Genomic DNA, 25,818 nt, shown 5'->3' on the forward strand with positions numbered 1-25,818 from the left:
TAAAACCTGATAGCTAAAAGCAGATTTATTATTATAGCTCAGTCTCAAAAAAATAAAAATTAAAAAAATTATCCAGTGGTTATGAGGAGTCTAGGAAAACCTGGCCTAGCAGGGCCAGTTTAGAAGTGAAGGGCTGGCTGGGGCAGCTGAGGAGCGGGGCTCTCTGCCTGGCAGGCTGCTTCTCCCTGGGCTGGTTTTCAGGTGAGGAGAGTGTGCCTGGCCCTGCCGGGGGCTCCCAGGGCCCCGAACTCACTGTCTTTCTCTGAGCTCTTGACCTGCTCTGTCTGAGAGAGTAGAACTCCTTTATCAAGTCCTCCACTTCCCACTGCTCTTCCTTCAGCCTCCGGCAACAGTGCAAGGCGGCAGGGTCGATGGGGTGAGCTTCCGTGTTGAAGATGTAGCCCCCAGCTCCCAGGATGCACTCCCCATGGGGGGTCATCACAGAGTCAAAAGTGGAGCCATTGTTGTGGATGAAGTTGTTTGGGTGAAACAGAAGGTAGAGGTATTTCACAGTCTCGGCCAGGAAGAAAGACTCCATGCGGTTGTCAAGTTTGTGATCCCGGAGGTCCTTGATCTGCCACAGGACAGAAGAAGCGGAGAGTCAGAGCGGAAACAGGTTTGGGAGTGAGGGTCAGGCAGGCACCTTTATAACTGCTCTGCCACTAACACCGCTGAGGGCTTTCACTCCTCCCAAGCCACCAGCACCTCTCACCTAAATCACCACAGACTGGACTTCCTGCCCCCATCTTTCCCCTAAGGCACTGCTAGACTGCAGGTCAAACCTCTTCCTGCTCGGATTCCTCCCTGGCAGTTCCAGCCACAAAGCACACTCTCACCTGAGGGTCTTTGTGAATGATTTTTGAACACAGACCTAAGGAAGTGAGGCAGCCAGCTAAGAGGCTGATGGGGGACAGTAGAAGCACGTCTGCCCCTCACCTCTGACCTCCCTGAGCGCTACTGTGCCGCTACCCTTTATAACCACTGTATCACGTGTTCACATTAGACAGACAGACAGACATAACTCCTGCGTGATGTAGAGCATGTAACCCGAGAGTCGATATTATTAGTAAGGATTAGAATAAAGAATTACTTATTTCAGTGCAAATTGGGGAACTTGGCAAATTGCAACAGTTTATGAATTTATTATTACCTAAATCCTGACACTGTGGAAAGACATCGCACACCCATTTGTTTCTGACACAGTGCTCATGACAAACAGGGACACAACATTCCTGAGCTAACCCTTCCTTGATGAGCATCAGGCCCTTACCAGTTAGTAAATAACTAACTAGGGGGTCAGCTGTAGAAAAATTTAAAAGTTCGCAGGTGGAGATGAGTAGGATAATTTACTACGAATTGCTTTGGCTTCTTAGATTTACCAACCCTCTCAGCAAACTTAATTCTCGGTGGACACAGCTTGCACAATACTGTGACTCAACTGTGGACTCAACCAAAGGCCCAGTCAGATTTTCTTCCCATTTTCTTTTGACAAAGATTGAAGGGGTGTTTCCATCATGCACCTTGGTAGGCCTCCAGGAGGCCTCCTTTTCACGGAAATGAGTTTGCCTTCCCAGTGGACTTCTTGCTTGGTTTTTTCAGAGAACTGGACACACTGGAAGCCGAAACAAACCACTGCTGTTATCCTATTCACTACGGGCCTTCTCTGTCACAGTGAGTCTAGCAGGGGATACAGCTCGGGAGAAGGGCTCTCGCCCAGCATACTTCAGGTCCTAGGTTCGACCTTTAACACCATGAGGAGAATAAAAGACCTATCTGTACTTTATTGAAAAAATATTGTCACATTACAAGATTTTGCAGAAATTCTTTTGTTTTATTTTGAAATCCACACCCCAACACAAGCTCTACAGACTCTCAGGAAACCCCCAACATATTTTACACTGCATACAGTGTCTGTCTGTCTGTCTGTCTGTCACCTGTCGAGAACTCTGAGGATGTTGGCTCTCTCTCAGAGCTGTTGGTGTGCTATTTCTAAAGTACAAATCAGATCATGGCACTGCTCTGTTGTGGATCTCAGCCTACGTCAAGCCCAATCCCACTCTCTCCTGTGCTGGTCAAGGCTCTACATGATCAACCCCTGCCCTCTGAGACTTCTAACTTGAGTCCTTGCTCCCTCCCCACTCTGCTTATTAAGGTGCCATGTTGGAATACAGCGCTATGGGACTCCAGATTTCCTCTCCTAAGATTCACTTTAAAAGCCCTCAGAAAAACTTTGTACAAACCTCCCTTTATAAAGCATATATTCTGACAATGGAGCACTGATGCAGGCAGGGCTGGGCCAAGAACTCAGGGTCGAATCCACCTCGGTAGCTAGGCCCCTGCCATTTGGAAAACTCTGGATGAACTATGAAAATACCAGTAACTACGACAATTGGATTTCTAAAAGCAAATTAACTTGATTCTTTATATGTCTGACTGCCCTGGGGACCCCACGTAATGGTCACCAGGCAAGATGCTTATCAGTCACCTAACATTCTTCTACTGTCTACTCACACTTACTCTAGCAATGACAAACTGCAGGCCAGAGAGAAACTGTCAGCGCCCTCCCATGCTCCCCTCTGTGTGTCCTGTATCTACACTAGCTTGTAAGAAGACAACTGGCTCTAGGTCTAGAGGAGCCTCTGCAGAGTTTTCCCCAAATAAGGCCTGGACTGTCGTGAGTCACTCTGCCTGTGCCTGTCTTTCCTCCCCACTGACCTTTCACACTTCCACTAGACACATGGCCTTCAGCAAGCTTCTCTGTTGACTTTACAACCACTCCCTTCTGGTGCTAATGCTCCAGCACTGCCAAACCCCCGCCAGGCCAGGCTTTTGAGAAGCCAGAGGAGACACTTCCAACTCCCTGGGCCCTGAAACACTTACCGTGGCGAACCCGCACTCCACCTTGCTGATTTTCTCAATGGACTCCACAGCATCTCTCCCCAGTTCTAAGAGAGTGGGATCCCCTGTGGCACGGTAGAGGTACATTGCGCTCTCGATGAGCTCTGTAAAGCCAAGCAGGACTTTCTCAGTGACTGACAGGTGTGGCGTGGCACCCTGCTAGGGAAGGCAGTGGCAGACTCCTCCCCTCCATACCTGGTCCCCAGTGCCCCATTGGAGAGAATCATGGCACAGCTTTTGGGACTACTTGGTGAACTGCAACCAATGAAGCCCAGCTTGCAAATCTGTCAGACAGACCCTGCCACTGCAGACGTGAGTGCCTGTGCTGCCTCTTCAGAGCCAAGACGCACGAACCCTGACACTCAGTTCAACAAAGCAGACTCTCATCCCCCAGGAAGAGAGGCAACCAGGCTCTGGGGCAGAGAAGGCAGCAGAGGTTGTGACTACAATGTCTGTCTGTTGCCTTCCTGACCTCGGCAGCGCACGCAGCTGTCTGACTAGCAGCTATTCCCAGCGTTGACGTGATAAGAACACCATGGAGCACAGTTTTAGGAAGGGGCATCTGCCCACCATGTGCAAGGCCCTGAGGGGTGATTCAAGGCACCACAGGGGGAAAATTACTTACAAGCTATCTGGGCTGGTGGCACACACCTAAAATCCCAGCACTTGGGAAATGAGAACGTGAGGATCGGGAGTTCTAAGTCACCCTCACACTGAGTACAAGGCTAGCCTGGACTATGTGAAACGACGAGGTGTTCAAGGTGCTCTGAAGGGTCCTATTCCACAGCCAGGGGCCCTTTCCCATGCTGCTGAAGATTGGCCAAGAGGATTGGACCCAAGTGAGACTATTTACCATTCAAAAAAATGCATATATATATATATGTATATATATATGCTTATTGCTTTAAATACATAAAGAATTGTTATGGGGAAAAATGTTTTTCTGCTGTTGATAGCCTCAGTGGGCAGCAGTGAGAGAAAGCTCACTGTATCTTCTCTTTCTCTCTTTCTTCCTTTCTTTCTCTCTTTCTTTCTTTCTTTCTTTCTTTCTTTCTTTCTTTCTTTCTTTCTTTCTTTCTTTCCTAGTTGTTTTGAGACAGGGTTTCTCTGTGCAGCCCTGGTTGTCCTGGAACTTGCTCTGTAGATGAGGCTGGCCTTGAACTCAGAGCTCTGCCTCCTGAGTGCCGGGATTATAGGCATGTGTGCCACCACCAGCCATCTTCATTTTGTTTTCTTTTTTTTTTTTTTTTTTTTTTTTTGGCTCTTTTTTTTTGGAGCTGGGGACCGAACCCAGGGCCTTGCGCTTCCTAGGCAAGTGCTCTACCGCTGAGCTAAATCTCCAACCCCTTCATTTTGTTTTCTACCTACCTCTTCTCAAGTGAAAGAACCTTTCTGTCCTCCCTGTCCCAGCACCTCCTCTGGTCTAGCTGTCTCCTTCCTGAGGAACTCTAGCTCTTATCCATCCACTCATCCACTCATTTCTGAGGTGCTGGGAACACAGCCAGGGCAGCAGCACACGGGCAAGACGTGCCACCTACCACAGTCTCATCTACTCATATTGTGGAGAAGAAGTCTCTGACTGCCTCATGACCTCTCCCGATCCTTCCTCCCATCATCCCACAGTCTTCTGTTCACATTCTAGGGTGCATTCCAGGGCAAAAGAACAGACATAGAAAAGACAGTGCTCTCCTGGGAGGCCTCCCTCTGCTGCCAGCAGCTGGCTGGGTCAAGGCCAACTTTTTCTTTTTTCTCACACAAGGACCTAGTGTGTAAGCCAGTACCTTGCTGTATGTCTCCCCAGTCAACTCTGAAGGGCAGTCCAGGGAGGTGAAGGCCTCTAGAGGACTTCAGGCTAGGTTCTGAGACTGTCATCAAAGACTCACACCACAGACCCACAGGCTGGCCAGCCGAGCTTCAGAACAGCACCTTATCTCTCTCACCTGCCATTGTTTGGGGGAAGGAGGGGTGACTGAACTACTGTACTCCTAGAATTCCTGGTGGTGATGTGTGCTCACAACTAATACCTTCCTGCCAGCCAGCCCTACAAATAGAGCAGGTGGCCCCTGTAAGCAGTGAGCTCCCTGCCCTGGTAGTGACTAGGTCAAGATTAGAAAACCACTGGACCCAGTGATTGTATGGGGATTAGAAGACCTGTCTGAAGCCCCAGTGCTAAAACTGCATCTGAACATTTGATATGTAATTGAAACCCTGAGTTTTATCTTACCTCCTGGTAATGATAAATAGGATGATTTTTCTAAAGAGTTTCCTTTCTTCCCTTTTTTTAAAGGAAAAAAAACTGTATCATTTTAAGTAATTTATTTTTTATTTTATGTGTATTAGTGGTTTTTTTCAGCATGTATGTCTGTGTATGTTGGATCCCCTGGTATTGGAGTTACAGGCAGTTGTGAGCTACAATGTGTGTGCTGGGAATTGAACTCAGGGCCTCTGGAAGAGCAATCAGTGCTCTTGACCTGTGAGCCATCTCTCCAGCCCCCTCAAGAGTCTTCTTAAGAAAGCAAAACAAAATAACAACAACGAAAAAAAATTCAAAACAACAAAAACCCACCATGAGAACAAATGTCAGAGAAACACCAAGAACTGCAGTCCATGCAGAGTCCCCGTGTGTGACCTCTGACCCTCTACCAGCATCACTGTACTGGTCTCTCCACTCCCAAGCTCCTACATCCCCTGGGGTGAGAGGAGGGCAGGAATGGGGCACGGAGCACAGAACAGTGGGAGGCGGTAGGAAGGCTGTTCTTGTGGCTCACAGGGAATTCAGGCGGCAAGGGAGGACGTGGACCGTGCCCAGACATCCATAATGTGGCCTGACCGACGCTGGGCCATGTGCCTACCTGCTGACTAAGCTCCGCCTCTCTCCCTAGTTCTTCCTTCCACACAGAGCTGGAGAAGAACTTAAGACAGTATTCAGGCTGTGATCCTCCCCTTGATTCTGAACTGCCAAGGGTGAGACTCGGTGGCCTTGGACTCGGTGGCCCAAGGTTCTAACATCCCATACTGTAGAAGTGTACTTTACACAGACCATCGACAGAAGTGGCCTATCCCCAGGGCTCAGCCTGGCTGGCGTCTCTCGCTTTACTCATTTCTCCAAGTTTGCAAGAACATAAGACGTAGCTGGGAGACCTGCTCTTAACAGCCTTGGGCAAGCCACTTCAACACAGAAGAACTCAGTTTCCAGAGCTACTAGGAGAGCAGTCAAGAACCGTGAGAGAAGGCAGGAAGGTAGCCTGGGGTGTATCTGTGAACAGTCAGGATGTGAAGAACCAGAGCTGTGTGTCGGCCATGGACCAAAGACACTGCTTACCCGGTCGGAGTGGGTAGCCTTCTCGCTTCTCCACTGTGTATCCCTGAGGAATGTTGTAGAATTCTGGCAGCCCCCCAAACTGCTTCCATACAGTGTAGTAGTTGAGGAAGGTTCTCATGGCATTGTCAATATCCCCAATAAGGCTCTGTGGGGGAAAAAAAAAGATCATCAGGTCAGATGACTCAGGCACAGTCCACAGGTAAAACTTCATGGAAGGGGATTTAGCTCAGTGGTAGAGCGCTTGCCTAGCAAGCGCAAGGCCCTGGGTTCGGTCCCCAGCTCTGAAAAAAAGAAAAGAAAAAAAACAAAACAAAAAAAAAAAAACAAAAAAAACTTCATGGAAAAGACAAAGCAAAGCCTTGAAAGCTGAAGGTGCTAACGTCAGTGCTGACATCAGAGCTTATGTTGGTACTGATAACAACCACTGACTGCAGCCCCAAGCCACACAGTGAATGTCTCTGGGCCTTGTCTGTTAGACATAAAATTCAGCACCTATATGAAACCTTATTGAGGATCTGAGATTACATATCAGTCTCTGGACCTCGTGGTCTGTGTCTGCTACTATAAGGCTTTTACTTTAGCCAGCTGACCCAAAATTCTACCCATGGGGAGAGACTGAGTACGTATGCTAAGATTCACAAGGACCCCACACCTCCAGAGACAGCCCTGGTTACCAGTAGGCTTTATGAGCATTCCAGGTTTCTTAATGTAGATGTGAGAAAATGAGTGTGATGTTTTCTGATACTACAGACAGCTTTCTGAACATGCTGCTCTGTACTTTTCCTTATTCGTTCAATCATATATCTTAGTTTTCTTCTGTGTACACAAAGAGGGCCCTCCTGTTCCTACAGCTGCACAGAAGACTGTAGTCAGATCTATAAGCACTCCTTTGACCTGCTTCCAGTCTTTTACCATTTCCTAAAACAATTAATGCTAAGAAATACTGCCTATGTGTCACTTCAAGCATATGAAAATGTTTCAGAAAGAGAATTTGTGGGTCAGAGGATGTAAATTACTGTGAAGTCTATTTAAAGGATCCCCTTCCTACCCCCTCCCCATCTATCTCTCTCTCTATCTTTTTTCCAGAGAGAGTCTTATCATATGACTCTGTTCACCTGGAACTCACTACATAGACTAGGCTGACCTTGAACTCACAGAGATCCACTTACCTCTGCTTCTTAAGTACTGGAATTAAAGGTATGTGCCACCATGGCTAGGTCAATTCCCTATTTTTTTAATTCTACCTAAGTGTTTGCAATTTTAAATATTACCCTAGAGGTTTGCTGTGGTGCACAGCGATCTTTGTGTCGTCACATTTCCAACCCTTTACGTATGCACACATGTTCCTGTGTGTGTGTGTGTGTGTGTGTGTGTGTGTGTGTGTGTGTGTAAACAAGGGTAGGCTGTCCACTCTCACAGCCTCTCAAGTGTCTTTTCTCTTAACACTTGAGAGGTAGGGGCAGGAGGATCAAAAGTCCAAGGTCACTCTCCATTACACAGTGAATTCAAGACCAGAGCAGTTATGTTTGGTCCTGCTCAAAACGGAGCAAAAGCAAACAGAAGGCATCTTTAGATTATAAAATACTTTGGTAGATGAAATATTCTGACATAGGTAGGGTAGGGTAGATGGGCTCTAAGGTCCTTTCTGACTATAAATCTATCAGACTGTATCAGGGGAAAAATCAGGATGGTGGCAGAACAGGCCATTGTGTCAAGGAAGGAACTTGAAAGAAAGGCCCAGTGGGAAAGCAGCTGCTGCCAGCGGCCATTCCTCCACAGCCTGGAGCAATCCCTTGTGATGCAGCAGGTGGCACTGTGCCCACAACCAACTGGGAACTCGGCTGCAAAGGCTCCCTTTGCAAAGTTTGTGTAGGTAGAATCACGTATCTGTCCAGCTTGCTTTGTTCTTCCTTCCACACGCTGCCCCAGAGTTCTCCAGCAACTCAAGTTCCTTATTTGATATGTTAGAATACACTTGGATTATCGTACCACAGAAAAATGGTCGCTCTCTCTGACAGTCCTACCTGAAGACCAGGCCAGTAGGCCTCCAAGGACTGGAAGACAGGCATGGACACGGTCCCCTTGTACATCTGCACCCAGAGGTACCAGTCATCGAAGTGCGTGTAATTCCGGATGGCTTTGTTGTACTCTGCATTGCAGGGGAAAGAGACAATGGACACAGGTGACTGAAGAGACAAACAAGCCTGGACACTGGAAGCATGCACGCATCCTCTGAAACACAGTGCAGTGCTCAGCCTTAAAGCAAACCGGGATACATCAAGGTGAGCACACTAGAAAGGAACATGGGTTCAAAACCCCAGGCTCAAATTCTAACTCTTCCATAGCTAGCTATGACCTGGGGCAAACTTTCCCCTCATTAGCCTTATGTTAAATTGGGAAAGTGTTTTTGGTATCAACAAGACAAAATCTCCCCACAGTGTCAGCGGGAGGTCGAGGTGATATTTCTCCCCTAGGACCTGAGTTCAGGAGGATTTAAATCAGAATTTAGTTTTGTGTTCACTGCAGAATCCCCATCACTAGGACAGTGCAAAATAAATACACATGATAAATGTAATCCGGACGAACCAAATGCAGACACCAATTCATAAGTTAAGTCAAAAAATGTAGTAAGAATTAAACTGGGGGCTGTGGTTGGAATGTCAATGATACCCAGAAAATACACACGGAATAAATCAATAATAGCTGTGGTAACTGTCACCGTGTGTTTGGCAAGCCTGCAGGAGAATTATTACTAGTGCACGTTGGCCTGAAAGGTCAATGTATTTACTCACCAGGTAAACGGGACCTACTGCATATAAAGGACTGGTTTACTGAGGATTTTGGTTTCTTAAAAAAAAAAAAAAAAAAAAAAAAAAAAAAAAAGACACAGAAATGTTATGGGAACATGTTTTTGGTTTGATCCCAGGAGTGGATCTACTTTTCCAAAGAAGCTGGCTATGGTTTGCTCTGTGCTCTAGCAGAGGTGTGATTTTGCCAGCGGAAGATAGTTTCTGCAAGTGCATGGTACTCAGAATGCTAAGGACTCTTGAGAGGGTGTAAGTGCTAGGGTGCTGAGGGGGCACAGTCACTGCTGCTGCTGCTGCTGCTGCTGCTGCTGCTGCTGCTGCTGCTGCTGCTGCTGGTTGCTGGTTGCTACTGGTTGCTGTTTTTGTGGTCTGTCAAGTAGTCATGTGTCAAGAAACAAGAAGACAGAATTGGATATCCCGACAGTAAAGAACAAACTTGCCCCAAGGCGTTCAACGCCCCCTGGTCAGGAGAAAATAGTCTAATGATATTGAAGGCCCCTTCCCCCTCTAGCCTTCTTTCTCTTCTACCTAGTGTTGGGGTTGGAAGTGTAGAATAGGAGTGGAGAAGGGTGGTAGGAAAAGGAACCCAGAAAGGAGCCAAAAGTCCAGCTACATACTGGGAGAAAGCCAAAAATGAGTAAGGCTTGGGGCAGATGCCAAAGGCTAATACTCTGAGGAGACACATATGGCTAACTAGGAAGGACATGTAAGCTAAACTCTGAAGGGACACACCAGGAGAATCAAGCACCATGTGATGTGGCCAAGAGGTAAGGCTCAGACCAGCCAGGGACAGCAGGATCTCCAGCAGCTCCTAAAGGTTGTTATGTAAGGGCTCCCTCCAAAATTAAAATCTTCCATGTTGCAGGGAAGTTCATTAAGACATAGGTTAGAGGGGTTGGGGATTTAGCTCAGTGGTAAAGCGCTTGCCTAGGAAGCGCAAGGTCCTGGGTTCGGTCCCCAGCTCCGGAAAAAAAAAAAAAAAAAAAAAGACATAGGTTAGAAAAGTAGTGAGACAACAAGATGTTCTCAGGGAAGGTAAAGCAATGGGGAAGCTCAGAGGGGTCAGGAAGTAAACAACTCTCTGAGGCTTCAGGAAGTTCCTAAAATCAACAGGATACACTGGGCCCCTCCCTCAGCAAGAACCAGCCACCTGAAAGTAGAAAGTGACCTAACAGATGCAGGGGTCAGCCCCTCTCTTGAAGAGGCTCCGACCATGGGAGCTGCCTGAAAAGGCTCTCCAACCTGTTGAGCTGTTTGTTTGCCGGGTTCCCAGCGTTTACACAGCGTTTGCTGTGGTGGGCTTTGGTGATGCAGCTGTCCTTGAATTATTCCTGTGAGTAACCTCTCACTTATTTCTCTGTAACCCAATAAAACTCACTGTTCACCAAGATAGTGGTGGTATTCAAGGGTCACTGGTTCCCTATCTGGGGTGAGGTGTTTATTCTTGTCTCCTCAGGAATAGTGTCACACAACAGAGGTAGAGGTGGGAAGATAGAGAGTTTAAGGTTATCCTTGGCTATAAAGAATTTCAGACAAGTCTATGCTGCATGAGACTCTGACTCAAAAACAGAAATAAATAATTAATAAATAAATAAATAAATAAATAAATAAAACAAATAGGACAAAACGTGAACCAAACAAAACCATAAAACAGAAAAAGAAACTATGAGGAGGCACAGTGTACACCAAGACCCTCCAGTGGCTCTGAATGCAGAATGGGTGGGTTGTGTAGGCACTTGGCAGTAACTGACATATACAGTAAGGCACAATCAACAGAGGAGTCGTAGAAAAGGCCCCCTGCCCCTGCCCCTTTTACCTAGAAACATGGCCATGAGCTTCTTATCCTGAAGGAGGATGGCTCCTTTTACCAGGTACTCAAAATAGGAATCCACACCAGCCCCGATGCCTGCGTCCTGAGCCACCCATTTGCCAGTGAGCACATCGATGTGATTGCCGACCTAAGAGAGAAGCACAATCCTTAGGAAGGGCACTCTTAGTATCCAACTGCCCGGTAAGATGTCAGGCAGGCACCTCGGCACTTCCTTAAGACGTGCACCTAAGGAGGAGGACATGGGGTCGCACCACAGCTTTCCTTCCTACACATTTCTACTGCAGAGACAGCTCGTGCACATTTGAAGGGACTGACTTAGCACACTAGACAAAAATGGGAAAGAGAAGGACCTCTTGATTAGAGAGAGCGTAGGTGTGAGATAGGCACAAGTTTGTGGCGCCAAGTGTCTAAAAATCCAAGAGGGCTGGACATGAAGCTCAGCAGAGGAATGTTTGTTTAGTATTTGCAAGACCCCCATTTAATCCTCAGTATCCAAAAGCCAAAAGCAAAACAGTTCACATGTGCACACACACATGCACGCATGCACACACACATGTACACATGTACGTGAGAACAAATTCAGGAAAGACCTAGGAAGCTAACAGAGAAGTTGCTTCTATGGAAAGGAGTTAGACAGCTAAGGGGCTGGGATCAGAGGGAACTCCACCAGTGTCACTGGGTACATTTTGTGTATGCTTTGGCCTTTGAATCCCATGACTACAAAGCCTTTTAAAAGTAAACATTAAAAGGGTTTTCCATATAACTTGGACTCTCCTGGGAGCCTCGCTTCAGCTGGTTCACAATCAACTGAGAAGACACAGCTAAGCATTCTGTGTGAGTTCGGGACTCCTCATCTAGAAAGACTGGAAGACGTTCGTTTGGAAGATGAGTCCCTGGGAATACCAGTATAGGAGGAAGGGGCAGGTGACATAGACAAGGGGAAGCACCCCGTCAGGGTGAGTGGTCAGGCAGGTTTCTGCTGGAGGCCACTGAAGGCAAATTTGCTGGGAACTGGAAACCGGTACAGAAGATGCCCTTCTGAGTGAGCTCACTACAGACACCATAATGCCAGTCACTGGTGGAGAACTGCTCGTGGGACATGGGACTTCCAGTCAAAAGCAAAGCGGAGTAGTCTCCCACCTTTTGGCCAGAGTACACAGGGATGGTAAAGGAGAGAGGGGTACAAACAGGGCACCATCCCAGTCCTCCACAGTTCCAAGGCTGCAGCAAAACCTGCCTGCAGTGGACTAAGGATGTTACCATGGGTCTCCAGAGGGGCAGTCAAAAGGGTTTTCTGAATCCTCAGGCATGCTCCACTCTCTAAGCTGACAGCTACTTCAAATACAAGGAGGTATAGTGACTGGCACCATTTTTAATACAGTAACATCGCTCCTGGGATATCTGAGGACCAGAGAAGTTGAACAGCCTTGAAGCAGGGCCACAGCTTGAATCTAGCATTGAACTGAATCCAGTATTACTGTCCTAATTGCTGTTAGGGGCACTGCCTTATCCCTGGTAGGATTTGAAATTAGCTTTGAAGGTTAGCTGGCCCAGAATGTGGTAAACTTCCATTTGTTAGCAGGAACTGAAGGGAAAATGAAGCCCTAAGGTCAACAGTGCAATGCTTGGGAAACAGATTCATTTACTATTGCGCTTACTAAGTTTATTCTATTCAAGTTCTTCATGACTATTAAAAAAAAAAAACCAAAACCATCCTAATACCATATGCAAGAATCCCTAATATAACTGTTCTGGAATCTTTTTTTTTTTCATAGAACAGTCATTCGACATCTCTCGGCACTAGTATTTTAGGAAACCCAGTTTTGCAATGGCCAATAGTCACGACAGGACCAGGTGAACTGATAATCTAGGGTCAGTGAGTCAGGGGTGTGAAACGCATGACTCCTTCCTAGAATGAAGAAAGGCTCATAGCGTTTCATGACCCTGCTCCTTCCAAGGATGAGACATCTGCCTCTCTTCCTTCCTGCACTAGCCAGTTTCATGTCAACCTCACCCAGCAAGAGTTGTACTGGAGGGCAGAAACTCAGCTGAAGACATGGCCCCAGCACATCTGAAGACTGATGGAGAAGGTTCCACTGTGGAGGTCCTAGGTGCTCTAAGAAAGCCAGATGAGCAAGCCATAGGTAGCAATCCAGTGATCAACACTCCCCTCTGGCCTCTGAATCAGTTTCTGCCTCAAATTCCTGCCCTGACTTCCCTGGATGGTAGACTACGAGATGAAATAAACCCACCCACCGCAGTTGGTTTTGGTCATGGTGTTTTATCACCACAATGGAAACCCCTAACTAAGCTTCTGTGGCAAAATGTAAACGGAGGCTCAGTCTACTTTTGGTTAGCCTGGACCATACCTATAATCATGTAAGTCTCCCTTGGCTGACCTCATTCCTTAGACCTCTGGGTCTCATAAATGGGGGATGCAGAAGCCTTGGCTTACATGAGAAAGGCAAGAGCTGACCTACCAGCCCAATATCTGACCGGCTCTCCCAGAGGCGCATCAGGGCCACTCTGGCCACATCTTCAAACACAGGGTCACCGGTGAGGCTGCTCAGGGTAGCAAATTCCACAATGAAGGTCCCAATCCCTGCTGTACAGGTAACAGGAGTCTCTCCAGGGTTCACGCCATGAAGCAGGTTCACAGTTCCATAGGGCATGCCCGTGGGGGTCTGAAACGCTAAACCATCAGAAACTTATCACTCCAGGTAGAAGAAGACAGAGATGGCAGTTTGAAGATAGACCCCAAGCTTCAGGCCTCAGTCAGCCCTTCTTTCTTTTTTTCCTGGGTGATCGCTTATGTCTGAGGCAGAGAGAGATAATATGTCTCACTGTAGGACCCTGAACTGCCTAACCCAGATGCTGTCAAGCACTGTGCTGTGTTCCCTTGGGTTCCCACTGTGGTAAGGAGAGCTAGAAAGGGCTAAGCCCTCAGCTGCACACACTCCACACCTCTTGCTAGCCAGCACTACTTTTTATTTTACGACTTTCTTTTCATACTATGCCTTCCAAAGCCAGGCGGGTAGCTGAGTGTGAAACAGGCAAGGGTTATGCTTCAGGCAGAAGTGGGACCACTCTGGAAGCTACTCCTAGACTCTGAATGAAACTGATGGGTAGAGGAGTCAACTTTAAATCCCTAATTCGAATAAAAGTTCAGGAACAAAACTATTTTTAAAATAAAATCTAAAAATAGGAAACAAACCAAGCCACTGATACAATACAACCCCCTACTTACAGGTAGGGAGCATCGTGCCAGCCAGTGACAAGTGACTCAGCTAAAGGTCATGTTGGAGAGTCATACAGAGAAGCAGTTGGAAATGCCTGCCTTGACCTCAGCCCTTCAAATCCAGCCCAGTGCTCTGCCCACCCTACCCCATGTCCAGGGAAGAACTTGACAATGAGCCCAAGATAGAGATTTCCTCTCCAGGCCCAAAGGCCAACAATGTCAGGGCAGTCTACACGTCACCAGATTGTGAACTAGGTTGACCCACAGGGATGATATACTGGTGCTGGCTTTCCAGTTACTCAGTACAAACTTTAGAATATGTGTATCACTCAGTGCAAATCATTTTTAAATGGGAAAAAAATAGAAGGGGCAACAGGGCATTTTTCTCCAAGGATGAGTCACATGAAACATGTTTGTGAGGGGACGTGCATGGGCCGCGGCTGCGAGCCATGTGCTATGAGACCTGAACCCAGCTCGCCCTGGCCTTCCCGGGCTGAGAGGCAAATGCTGCACTTGACAGACAGACAAGTGAGGTGGCCAAGGAGCTAGCCGAGTGCATGCAGTGGCAGTCACGTGTCTGGGTGTGAGATCCCTAAACTTCTGCCACACCCACGGGAACACAGTGTCCAGCTGATGCTGCCCAGCTGGGCGCTGATGGCCCCACTGGATAAAAACAATGAGGCTTGGCTTGAAGTCCTGAACATGGCTTAACCACAGAAACCAATCCCTCTCATCTGGTTGGCCAAGCATCTTCTCCTATCTAACCTTAGATCACCTTCTAAAAGGCACATCTAGCAGGTAAAAATTATGGCTAACAGAGAAACTGAGCCATGGAGCAGGAGAGTGATGTGGTCAAGCTGCTGGGTGGCAGAGGAAAGCCTAGAACCCACAGCTCCTAATGCTTGCACCAAAGCTGTTCCCTGGTGTCCTCTTACCCTAGCAGCATGTGGCCTGGGAGGGGAAAGGGGGCTCACTGAAAACAAATGCAAGGACCATGAGCCTGTGAAACTCCCTTATGGCCTATACCTGCACACAGCAATGACATCAGCTTAGCCATCCTGAGCCAGCACCCTCAGCGGGCCTTAAAAAATGCTTAGGACTCTTCAGATTTCTACAGTGAGAACTCTTCTGATCTTTATTGTGGATGGTTTCTAAAGGGGCAGAAATAAAAGGTTTGAGGTTTAAAAAAAAAATCAGGGAAAAATCTCAGTATTGCAATCATTACCTCCAGCAAGAGAAGAAGATGCCGCTGTCAGCTCAGCTCTGGAGACAGAGGCAGGGCTGTCAGAAGCTCAGGGTGAGTCCTGTCTGTATGGTAAGTTACGGGCCAGCCAGAGCTACGCAGTGAGTCAACCCCCGTCCTGTCTCTGCCGGGCTCTTACCTGGGAGGAGTTTTCGGGCTGCTTCCTCCGCCATCCTGAGGAGAGGTCCAGAACAAGGCCATCCAGCTTCCACCTCCACACCAGCCTTCTTTGACAAGAGGTGAGCAGAAAGGAGTCCTCCTACCACTGAAGACGGCAGAGAGCACAAGGGTCAGGGCGCTAAAGGCCAGTTTTTCTCTTATGCAGACTGGAACTGTGCCTCACTAGGAAGGAGCTAATGAAAACACCATCCCCACCCAGGAAGAGTGGCGTACACCTTTAATCCCAGTGCCTGGGAAGTAGAGACAGTTTAAAGCAAGCCTGGGCTATGCAGTGCAATCCTGCCTTAAAAAAACAAACAATTCTATTGGCTTTCATGGTGCCACGAGGTGCTATGCAGGCTGGAGAAAAGTGTCAATTGACTTGCCCAGCAGAGGACCCTAAATGCTGCAGTACTGACCTGTCACCAAGACATGTCCACTGGTACAACAGTGGCATGTGACTCATACGGAGTAACCAAGCACTTCTGGATTAGGTTTGAGGTTTGCTCCACAAGAGGAAATTTGTCCTGATAACATAAACCTGAACAAAAGCCCACGGTGAGGGAGGACACAGGTTCCTAGAGGGGAACCTACTATCGTTGGGTTACTATACAGGCGTGTTATCAAACACCTTCCGAATATTTATTGTTATACTCGCAGATTAGTGCTGCAGAAAGGAGGTTCTCTGAAAGTAGGCGGGATTGCAGCATTCCACTTACTCCCCATGCAGAGACCAGAGTTCACAACTGGTCAAAGTGCTGAGAGTAAGGGACTGCTGAGTGCTCAGCCCTGAACAGATGTGCATCACACTCACTCAACAGAGCATCATCTCTATCACACTCACTCAACAGAGCATCATCTGTATCACACTCACTCAACAGAGCATCATCTGTATCACACTCACTCAACAGAGTCATCTGTATCACACTCACTCAACAGAGCATCATCTGCATCACTCACCCAACAGAGCATCATCTGTATCACACTCACTCAACAGAGCATCATCTGTATCACACTCACTCAGCAGAGCATCATCTCTATCACACTCACTCAACAGAGCATCATCTGCATCACTCACCCAACAGAGCATCATCTGTATCACACTCAAGGCTCAGAAGAGACGTGGAGTGAATCCAAGAGGCAGAGGATGGAGAGGAGTGCTGGGAACATGACATGACCACTGCACTCATGACCTCACAACAGCGGTGGTCACCTGCACAGTACCAGGCTAGTAAGCATTCCAGCATGAACGGGACAGGAGCTCTTGAGGCTCCATCTCTAACTGAGCAACCACTGGTAACTGATGGCTCTGAGGGTTAGGGAATCATTTTCATCAGCGGTTTGGCCGCTGGCAAGTTGCCCATGCTCAAGTGGATGACCACAAAACCATGAGCAGGCAGCATTAACTAGATATGAAGGCTGGTGGAGGAAGTATTAGGGGCAGGTTCTGAGGGAGTAAGAAGAGGGATTTGAGTTGGATATGACCAAGGTACAGTATATAGTCTATGAAAATTTCAAAGAATAAATTTTTAATCAGCCATCAAGATAGCTCAGTGAGTTAAGGATCTGTTGCCACGCCCGACGACCTGGGTTCCATCCCTAGGATCCACATGGTGGGAGGAAAGAACTGATTCCCCCACAAGTTATTCTCTGTCCTTTACACATATGCTGTGTCTTTGTGTTCACTCACGCCATACAATAAATAAGTAAATGTAATACACCTTAAAAAAAAAATCAAAATATTCTAAAGCAATGGTTCTCAACCCTCCTAAGGCTGTGACCCTTTAGTACAGTTCCTCGTGCTGTTCTGATCCCCAACCAATCTTTTTCTTGCTACTTCCTAGTTGTAATTTTGCTATTGTTATGAGTCGTGACTTTTTTTTTTTTCTGATGGTTTTAGACAACCCCTGTGAAAGGGCCATTCGACTCCCAAAGGGGACTGGACCCACAGGTTGAAAGCCATTGTTCTAAAACAAGCAATAAAGTCACCCCTTCATTCTGCCTATCTGATAGCATGAACAATGTTTTCCCCTTGGTGGATCATAAGAACAGTGATCACCTTTTGAAGTCCCCAATACAGACCAAGATCTAGGTGTCACTGCCCCATCTGCAGATAGGAATTTTAAGGTTCAGAGAAGCAAACTGACTTGTCCTGGGTCACCTAACTGGCAGCTGGCAGGACAGCCTGTCCAGTTCTAAAGCTCTGCTCCCTTCAGCTTGTCACTCTTCTGTCACCATGTCAGGGGATGAGAAGACACTTGTCATTACCCCCGTCTTACCTTTGATTTTGATTTATCACACAATGTTCGGGACGTATAAAAGAGACAGAGATTCTGTGACTAGAAATATGGCTAACTAGATACCAGGAAGTGCCCTCTGACAAAAAATAACCTGTGACCTTGAGCTCTCAGTTTCCCTTCTTCCGGCCTAAGAGGAACTGAGACAAAGAAGGACTGGGTCAAACAAGTCTGACCGACAAAGTAAGTGGGAATATCATTAGCAGAGGCTATGCATGCAAAGATAACATTTCCCAAAGACCAAGAAGAAAGCCTGCCTAGAACATAGCCACAAAACGAAAATTCTAAAGTTCTTTAGAGAGAAGGTGGACCCCACGTAAAACCTGAGACACTGAAGCACGGTCAGAAGGTGGTAGGTAAGAGGGCCGGGGAGTGGACTCAGTGCTTGCCCTGTAAGTATGAAGACCTGAGTCCCATCCTTAGCATCCACATAAGAAGAGTGTGAAGGTGACACTTACAGGCCCAGTGCTGAGGAAGCTCACTGGCCTGCCAGCCTAGAGTTAGCAGGGCCCAGGGCCCAGTGGGAGCCGGTCTCAGAAAAGGAGATGAACAGCCTCCTGATGAGTAACACAGGGAGCTGACCTCTGGCTGTACACACGCATGCACACTTGCACAGACATACACACACGTACAAGGTGCTAAATACATGAGTAAACCTGAAGTTCAACTGTAAAGAACTAAACATGGAATAGCCCGTGTGTCAAGATGTCCTCCGAGGTGCGTCTCTCATTTAGGAAGAGGATAGAGAGTTTTCACCATTTCTAGACCTCAGTAAGTTGTTTGTTCTACTTGTTAAGGAAATTTTTTGGAAGATATCGTGCACGACTTTAACATTAATAAAAGGAAAAGGCGAGCTGGGTGCGGCAATTCACGCCTATGATCTCAGCACTCTGCAGGCTGAGGCAAAAGGATGACTTTGAGTACTACATAGTGAGCTGTACTCTGGCCTCAGCAAGGGTGTGAGACCATGTCTCAAAAAAAAAACCCCAAAAACAATAAAAAAAATTAGGGTGTGGTGCGCATGCCTTTAAACCTAGCACTAGGGAGGCAGAGACAGCTGATATTTGAGTTTGAGCTGTGTGTAGACCACACAGCCAGTTACTGGCCAGTCAGGGTTACCGTACGGTAACTATGTCTCAAAAAGCAAAAAGCAATAAGAGAAAATAAACCAAGTCAAGCAACATACTTCATCCCACAAAGGTCTGCTGACTACAACAACCTCCAAGAAGGCAGAGCTCTACCTTTCTGTTCAAACACCAAATAAATGCTATTTGCCCTGGGAATGCAGCAGTGCTGTCTGTCAGTCACTAGCTTGGAGCCAGTGCCCTGAAAAGAGGCTCCTGAAGGCCTCGACTGTCCATTCTGTGACAACTCCAACCTCCTCTCCTAAAGGCCCTAAAAAGCAACCCTCACCTCGGATGTTGGTTTCGAACACAGAGGCATTGACGTCGATATCAAAGTCCACGTTGTCCTGGAGAACCTCCACCACTCTTTGGAATTCAGAGGTATTCCCCAAAATCTGGAATGAAAGAGAGCCCTGACCATATGGCTCCTCTGGGCATGAAACAGTTCAGATGCTGGTGTGACCTGCAGTTCTCAGTCAGAACTGCTCTTTCCTGGGTTCAGTTACACTGAGCCAGTGACCACACAGAAACCAAGCCTGAGCGACTTCCTAGCACCCATTTTAATGGCTCCCACATAAACAGAGCCGGGGTGAGAAGTGGACAGCAGTCGTTTCTGCCTCACTGTTCTTTCCACTCCGTGGAAAACAGCAGCAGCTGCTTCCCAGTCTTCTTGATCCCAAAGCCTCCTGCCACAAAGGCCAAGAGCCCTGACACTGCCTGCCTCAGCCTCCTCGTCAAGTACACCGTTGGGAACAAATCTTCTTTTCCAGATAGCAGATGTGGCTAGCATGGTTTTTATTCTGTCTTGGAAGCGACTGGGTCTCTCGTGTGGTAGCAGCGGTGCTTCACCACAGGGTACAGAGCATGAGAAAAAGCCCAAGGACGGGGGAGGAGGAAGTGACAAACAGCCTGAGTCTCCGATGGCACAGTCCAGTAGCTGACTCATTGTTAGAGAAAAAATATATTACCTTTTGGCTTTCTTTTCCTTTTTGAAAACTTTACTTGCGGGTTTGAGTGTTTTGCCTCCGCATTCGCGCTTGCTGTTCTTGGAGGTCAGAGTGTGCGGGGTGAGGTGGGGTGGACCTCCTCGCACTGGAGTTACAAATAGACGGCTGTGAGGCACCCTGTGGGTACTGAGACCCAAACTTAGGTCCTGTGCAAGAGTGACAGTTCTCTTGACCGCTGAGCCATCTCTCCAGCCCCCAAACTGTAGGCTTAAAGGAGGAGTCCACCTGTTCATGTAGCTTTGTGGCTCTTATCCATTTGAGGTTGATAGGGATTGAACCCATGGCTGCATGCATAAGGCAAGTTGTCTATCAACGAAACCATGTCCCTTCCTTTCTTTTACATGGAAAAATAAATCTGGTTAAATCTAGCCAAATGCTAGATAGCTATGTGTGCATCTACACATATACATGTATATACACGTATGTGTTGTATATGAATCTGCATACATGGAGGAAGAGAGAGTACAGGAAAAGGGGAGAGGAAGGGAGGGAGAGAGAACAAACTTATTTGCTTAAGATGTTCTCATATAGACCAGGCTGGCCTCGAACTCACTATGTCAGGCAAGAATGGCTTTCGACTGCTGATATTCCTGACTCTCAAGTGCGGGGTTTACAGTCATGTGCCACCATGCCTAGCTTGACATATAATATTAATTTTTTTTCTGCTAATATTGCACCAAATTTCTCTTGAATACGCGTCCTCCCAAAGTCACACTCCTGTAATTCAGGACCCCATGGCCCAGCTGTGGAGTGGGTTCCTCACTGGACCAGCCATAATACCATACCTCTTCACCAGAGACAGTTTGGGCATATATATATATATGTGTGTGTGTGTGTGTGTGTGTGTGTATATATGTGTGTGTGTGTGTGTGTGTGTGTGTATGTATTTATGTATATATGTTTGTATGTATGTATGTGATCCAAGCCTGATGAATGAAGACTTACTCCTTGGATTAAGGGGAAAGGGTGATCCTTTGAACATATTGTTTCTTAAACTGGGGAGTAGCTGGAAAGAAAATTGGTTGACCTACCTTTAGAGAGACTGAGAACACAGCCACCAAGAAGGCAGAGATAAAAGGTGGAAGGGGACTCCTATTGATGGCATCTGTCTGTCTGGGCCAGGTCTGAGGCCAGCCTTGACTTTTTAGTTTTCTGACTTGGTAAGATTGTCTTCTTGCCTCAGTCAGTTGAATCGCGGCTCTGCAATTTGCAGCCCAGACAATTCCTGACTACCCCAACATTTAGGTTTCTCTAGGACCAGCCTACCTCTGTCCTGTCTCTATTCACCATCCTCTAACCTACCTTCATCTATAGTAAAACTGTGCCTGGTCTTCTCCAGTTTCCTGTTTCCTTCACCAGAAGTCATTCCCTCCTATGTCTTCCATTTTTTAAATCCAACCCATCCCTAGCTTGTGTCACCTACTCTAGGATGCCTCTGATATTTTCTTCAACCTTTTCTTTTAAAAATCTCTATGAACTTTATACTACTATTAGGTTCTCTATTTCTTTTTTTTTAATTTTTTATTATATATATTTCTTTACATTTCAAATGTTATTCCCTTTCCCAGTTTCCTGTTCATAAGCCCCCATTCCCTCCCCCTCCCTCCCCCAGGTTCTCTATTTCTTTCCACATTGAAACAATAAAAAAAAAGCCTTCCCAATGGCAGAGGCATCACTCATTCTTATATTTCCTCGAAGTGCCAGACACAGCTCAGGAAGCAATTACTTGACAAATGTTACAGAATGAGAACACAAATCTTACTTTACTCGGCAGTCAGTGACCTCGAAACAGACATTTCATCACTTCCTGTTTTGTACTTAAGAAATGCCAGTGGATCTCCTGTGCTCTCCAGTGAACGATCAGAATGCAGTGAAGAGGGGCGAGCGCCTCCAGACCCCACATATCCCGAGTCGCTGGTTCCCTTCTCTCTCCCAACCCCAGCACACTGGCCTCCTTTCCACTCACTCGCTTTGCTCTCCTGCCACAAAGCCTCCATTAGCTGGCCTACAACCTCCTGCTACCATCACTTTTCCTGGTGACTGCCAGCTTCCCCTTCGAATTCCAACTCCAGTTGCCCATCACTGCCTCAGAGAAGTTCTCCAACATCCTCAGCTAGGTCAGATCGGTGTTTGTTTGTTTGTTTGTTTGTTTGTTTGTTTGTGGGACTTTTTTTTTTTTTTTTTTTTTGGATACAGGGTTCCTTTTGTATGATTCTGGCTGTCCTGGAACTTGCTCCCTAGACCAGGCGAGCCTTGAACTCAGAGATCAGCCTGCCTCTGTCTCTTCCTTCCGAGTGCCAGGACTAAGGGCACTCACCGGGTCATTTTTGTTAGGACCTTTGCGATACAGAGCTCTGGCTTCAGTCTGTGGCCATCATCTTTTGTAGTTTGAATAAGAAATAACCACAACGAGCTGTGTGGACATCCAGGTTCCTAGCAGGCAGCACCACTTTGAGAGGTTATGGAAACTTATCAAACGGAGGAAGCAAGTTGGGGGTGGGGGACACAACTTGGGGTGGGTATCTTGTCCTCGGCCCACTCCTGTCTCCTGATCTCTGTCTCCTAGCAACCGTGAGGTGAGGAAGCATCTCTGCCACATTATTGCCCAAGCACATGGGGTGAACCATCATGTACTGAGGCCTCTGGAACTGTGAGCCAAAATGCGTTCTTCCCCCTTTTCAGATGTTCTCTCGTTGACAAACACTGATGACAAAATCTGACTAGTATAACCTGTAAAGGACTCAGTACAAGCCGTCCCCATGACACAGTGACTGGTTTTGCTATTCCCTTTTTGCTATTGCACACGGCTAACTGGGACATAAGCCTTTGAAAAAGATGGTGTCAAAGTCTCTCTCTCTCTCTCTCTCTCTCTCTCTCTCTCTCTCTCTCACTGAGCTATGCATGTCTCTCACAAGTCCTCTGTAAATATTTGCTCAACTCGTGAACCTGTGCAAGTTGGTTTCTCTTGGAACTTGGCATTCTCTCCTATGCCATTGGGTAACCAGAGCCTGGTAGCTCAGAATCATGAGATGAAAGGCCTAAGGGAGGAATTTGCTTTTTACCCACAGACAAGCTATCAAAAGAGGAAGGATGTTGGTTGGGCAATGCTAGAGAAACAAATAGATGAGACACTTACCAGCAAGGTGTCCAGGGCATCAATCAGTGTCAGAGAAAAACTGTCAAAAGACAAAGGCCCATTGCTTCATAAGAACATCCAACACCAGGTTCACAACTGCCCAGATCTAAATGAGGCACAGTGCAATGTCCCTATTGACCCCACTTACAGTTATAACAGAGGAACCAGAGGGAAACTCAGGGTCTCTTGACTGCCAGGTGTAGCTCAACTGTAATTAACATTTCACCTAGGCTTTCTGGCATTCTTCCCTACTATAGAGAGGCGGCACAGAATTATAGCATGGTAAGAGCTGGAGAATACTCAAGGCTATGTTACTTATAACATCAAAGGGCTAGAAATTACCAGTTGCTCACAAGTTGAGGAGTGATGGACAAACCGAATACAAACGAGTACAAATGCATGACATGGTTAAGGTTATCGGGAGTTCTGCATGCTAATGAGATGATCGTGCTGCTGAGTGAAAAACACGGGGTATGATGTAAGCCACAGGGCACACTTGCATTTCACAGTGGCAGGGGTGGGGGTTTGGGGGTAGGGGACAGACAGCTCAGTGATTAAGAGCGCTCACTGCTCTTACAGAGGATCAGAGTTTGACTCCTGGCAGCAATGTGGGGTTCATAACTGCTGGAAACTCAGTTCCAGGGACTCTAGCCAGGAACCTCCACAGGCTCCTGCACACATATGGTGCACCTAAATCCATCCAAAGCAAATACACATACCATTAAAACGTTTTTAAAAAGCCACAATGACAGAAAGCAAACGTGCAGCTGTTAGGGCCAGTGACCGCAGAGGGAGAATATCTATAAGGCCCACATGGGAACGTTTTAGGGTAAAGAGGTATTCTACCTGCTATTGTGATAGTGATTACTACATATTTTAAATAGGGTACATTATTACATGGAAATTATACCCTTAACGAGATAGTTTTTTTACAAAGATACACAGTATCCAGGTGTGGTGTATGACTGCAGTCCCAGCACTGGTGAGGTTGACTCAGAAGGACCGAGAGTTTAAAACCAGTCGGGGCTACACAGCAAGATCCTGTCTCAATAAGCCAGTAATATATAGGCACACCTGTGTAATCATACAAACTGAGAACATCCTAGAATGATATACAGGGCAGGTTGTAGTTCTAAGGAAAGAGACACTTAACAAGCAGGATTCTGTCCTGCCTCGATCTGCCATTCGTTCACATTTACTTTTTGTTCCAACTCAAAAATAAAAACTGGCACACATTCTTAGCTTACTTGCCTAGCCCTTTGGCATCGGTGAGCATGCTATTGTGTACAAATATTTGCAAAATGAGGATAATATACGGCAGGAGTGGCGGTGAACACCTTCGATCCAGCTCCTGGGAAGTGGAGGCAGGAGCATCACAAGTTCAAGGTCATTTTTAGCTATGTACTAAGTCTGAGGCCAGCCTGGGCTACATGAGGCCTATGTCAAACAAACAAGCCAAAATTAAAAGAACTCGGGGGAGCTGGAGAGATGGCTCAGCAGTTGAGAGCACTGGTTGCACATCTGTCACCCACGTGACAGCTCACAACTGTCTACAGCTCCATTTCCAGGAGATCTGACACCCTCACGTGCCTATAGATACAGGCAAACCGCCAGTGCACATTAAATAAGTAAATGCATCTTTAAAAACTAAACAAAACAAAAACGAACGACTCGGGATTAATGTCAATTTTGGCTAATGCAATGATTCTTCGCTCTGTTGTTTTTTTAGTCTAAACAGTGAAAATGAAAAAAAATGATATGGTAACACAAGAATTTCTAAAAGAAAATGAATCAGGTGACTTGTACGTATGAGAGGAGTTGGTATGAAGCTAGACAGGAAATAGTTTTCAGTCATACAGAGTACATCAACTATAAAGGATCTTAACTGTGAGGAGAGTAACATTCCTCCTGGACCTGGTGTGCCCGCCTATAAAATGAAGCTGTTGAGTTTCTTGACTTTTGGGAGTTGTCTCAAGATATTCTGTGACTCCAGATATGTCCCCAAGTCCTCATATGTGATGCCTGTTCCTCCTGAGGTTTGCCCAGAGGGGTAGCCTGCCAGGTTAATTCAAGACTTTTCTTTTTGTACTGTGAAAGCTGTGTAGATTCTGACAGTGCTGGTTTGGGTTATGGGGAAGGGGTTGAATCAGCTCAGGTCTGGAAACTTTCCAGAATCAGTGAGACCATGAAGCCACCAGCCCTCCTAAGACCCCGGCCAACCCCCTTGGCCCTCGAGCTCGTTCTACCTGCCCCAGGTGTCGTGCCCGTCACAGGTGAGAGGTCTCAGCTCATCGTAGGGAAAGGCATTTTCCAGGTAACTGTCGTAGGCGTGGTAGAACATGGCCTTGACTCGCTCCCTGGTGCGAGGGATGAGAAATAAGGTAGGGGGCCAGAACACAAAACCAGGCGGGAGAAAGGACCAGACACAGGACGGAGAATGGGAACCACCAAATGATTTCTGCTGAGGGCCCAGCAGCGGGACCAGAGCATGTCAGGGTGGGGATCCTAGGGTGGAGGGAAGGGAAAGGGCTCGGTGGGGGCTTGCCATTCCCCAGCCGTGGAGAGCGGGAGCCTGGCCCCCTTCACCTGTAGTGGGCGGGGTCGGGCGCGGTGCCTTCGGGGCCTGGCGCACCATGGTGCAGGGGCAGCAGCACGCACACGAGGCCGAGCGGGATAAGCAGCCGGAAAGGCATAGAGCTCGTGTCCTGTCAGTGCCGCCGCAGCAGCTGCAGCCACGGCCACCCGCTCATTCTCCG

General features: G+C 47.2%; 1 protein-coding gene across 1 annotated transcript; it reads right to left on the reverse strand.

Annotated features, from left to right (window-relative positions):
* On the reverse strand, positions 1-25,818 carry Edem2 (ER degradation enhancing alpha-mannosidase like protein 2). Its single transcript, NM_001004230.1, is given in 11 exon segments — positions 1-574; positions 2,881-3,002; positions 6,221-6,365; positions 8,245-8,369; positions 10,844-10,985; positions 13,339-13,550; positions 15,479-15,604; positions 19,209-19,314; positions 23,063-23,102; positions 25,309-25,419; positions 25,649-25,818. Coding segments are annotated over 11 exon segments (1,731 nt in total). The 5' UTR covers positions 25,756-25,818; the 3' UTR covers positions 1-79.

This window comes from Rattus norvegicus, chromosome 3 (genome assembly GCF_021556685.1).
Source record: "Rattus norvegicus strain SHRSP/BbbUtx chromosome 3, alternate assembly SHRSP_T2T, whole genome shotgun sequence".
Taxonomy (NCBI): Eukaryota; Metazoa; Chordata; class Mammalia; order Rodentia; family Muridae; genus Rattus; species Rattus norvegicus.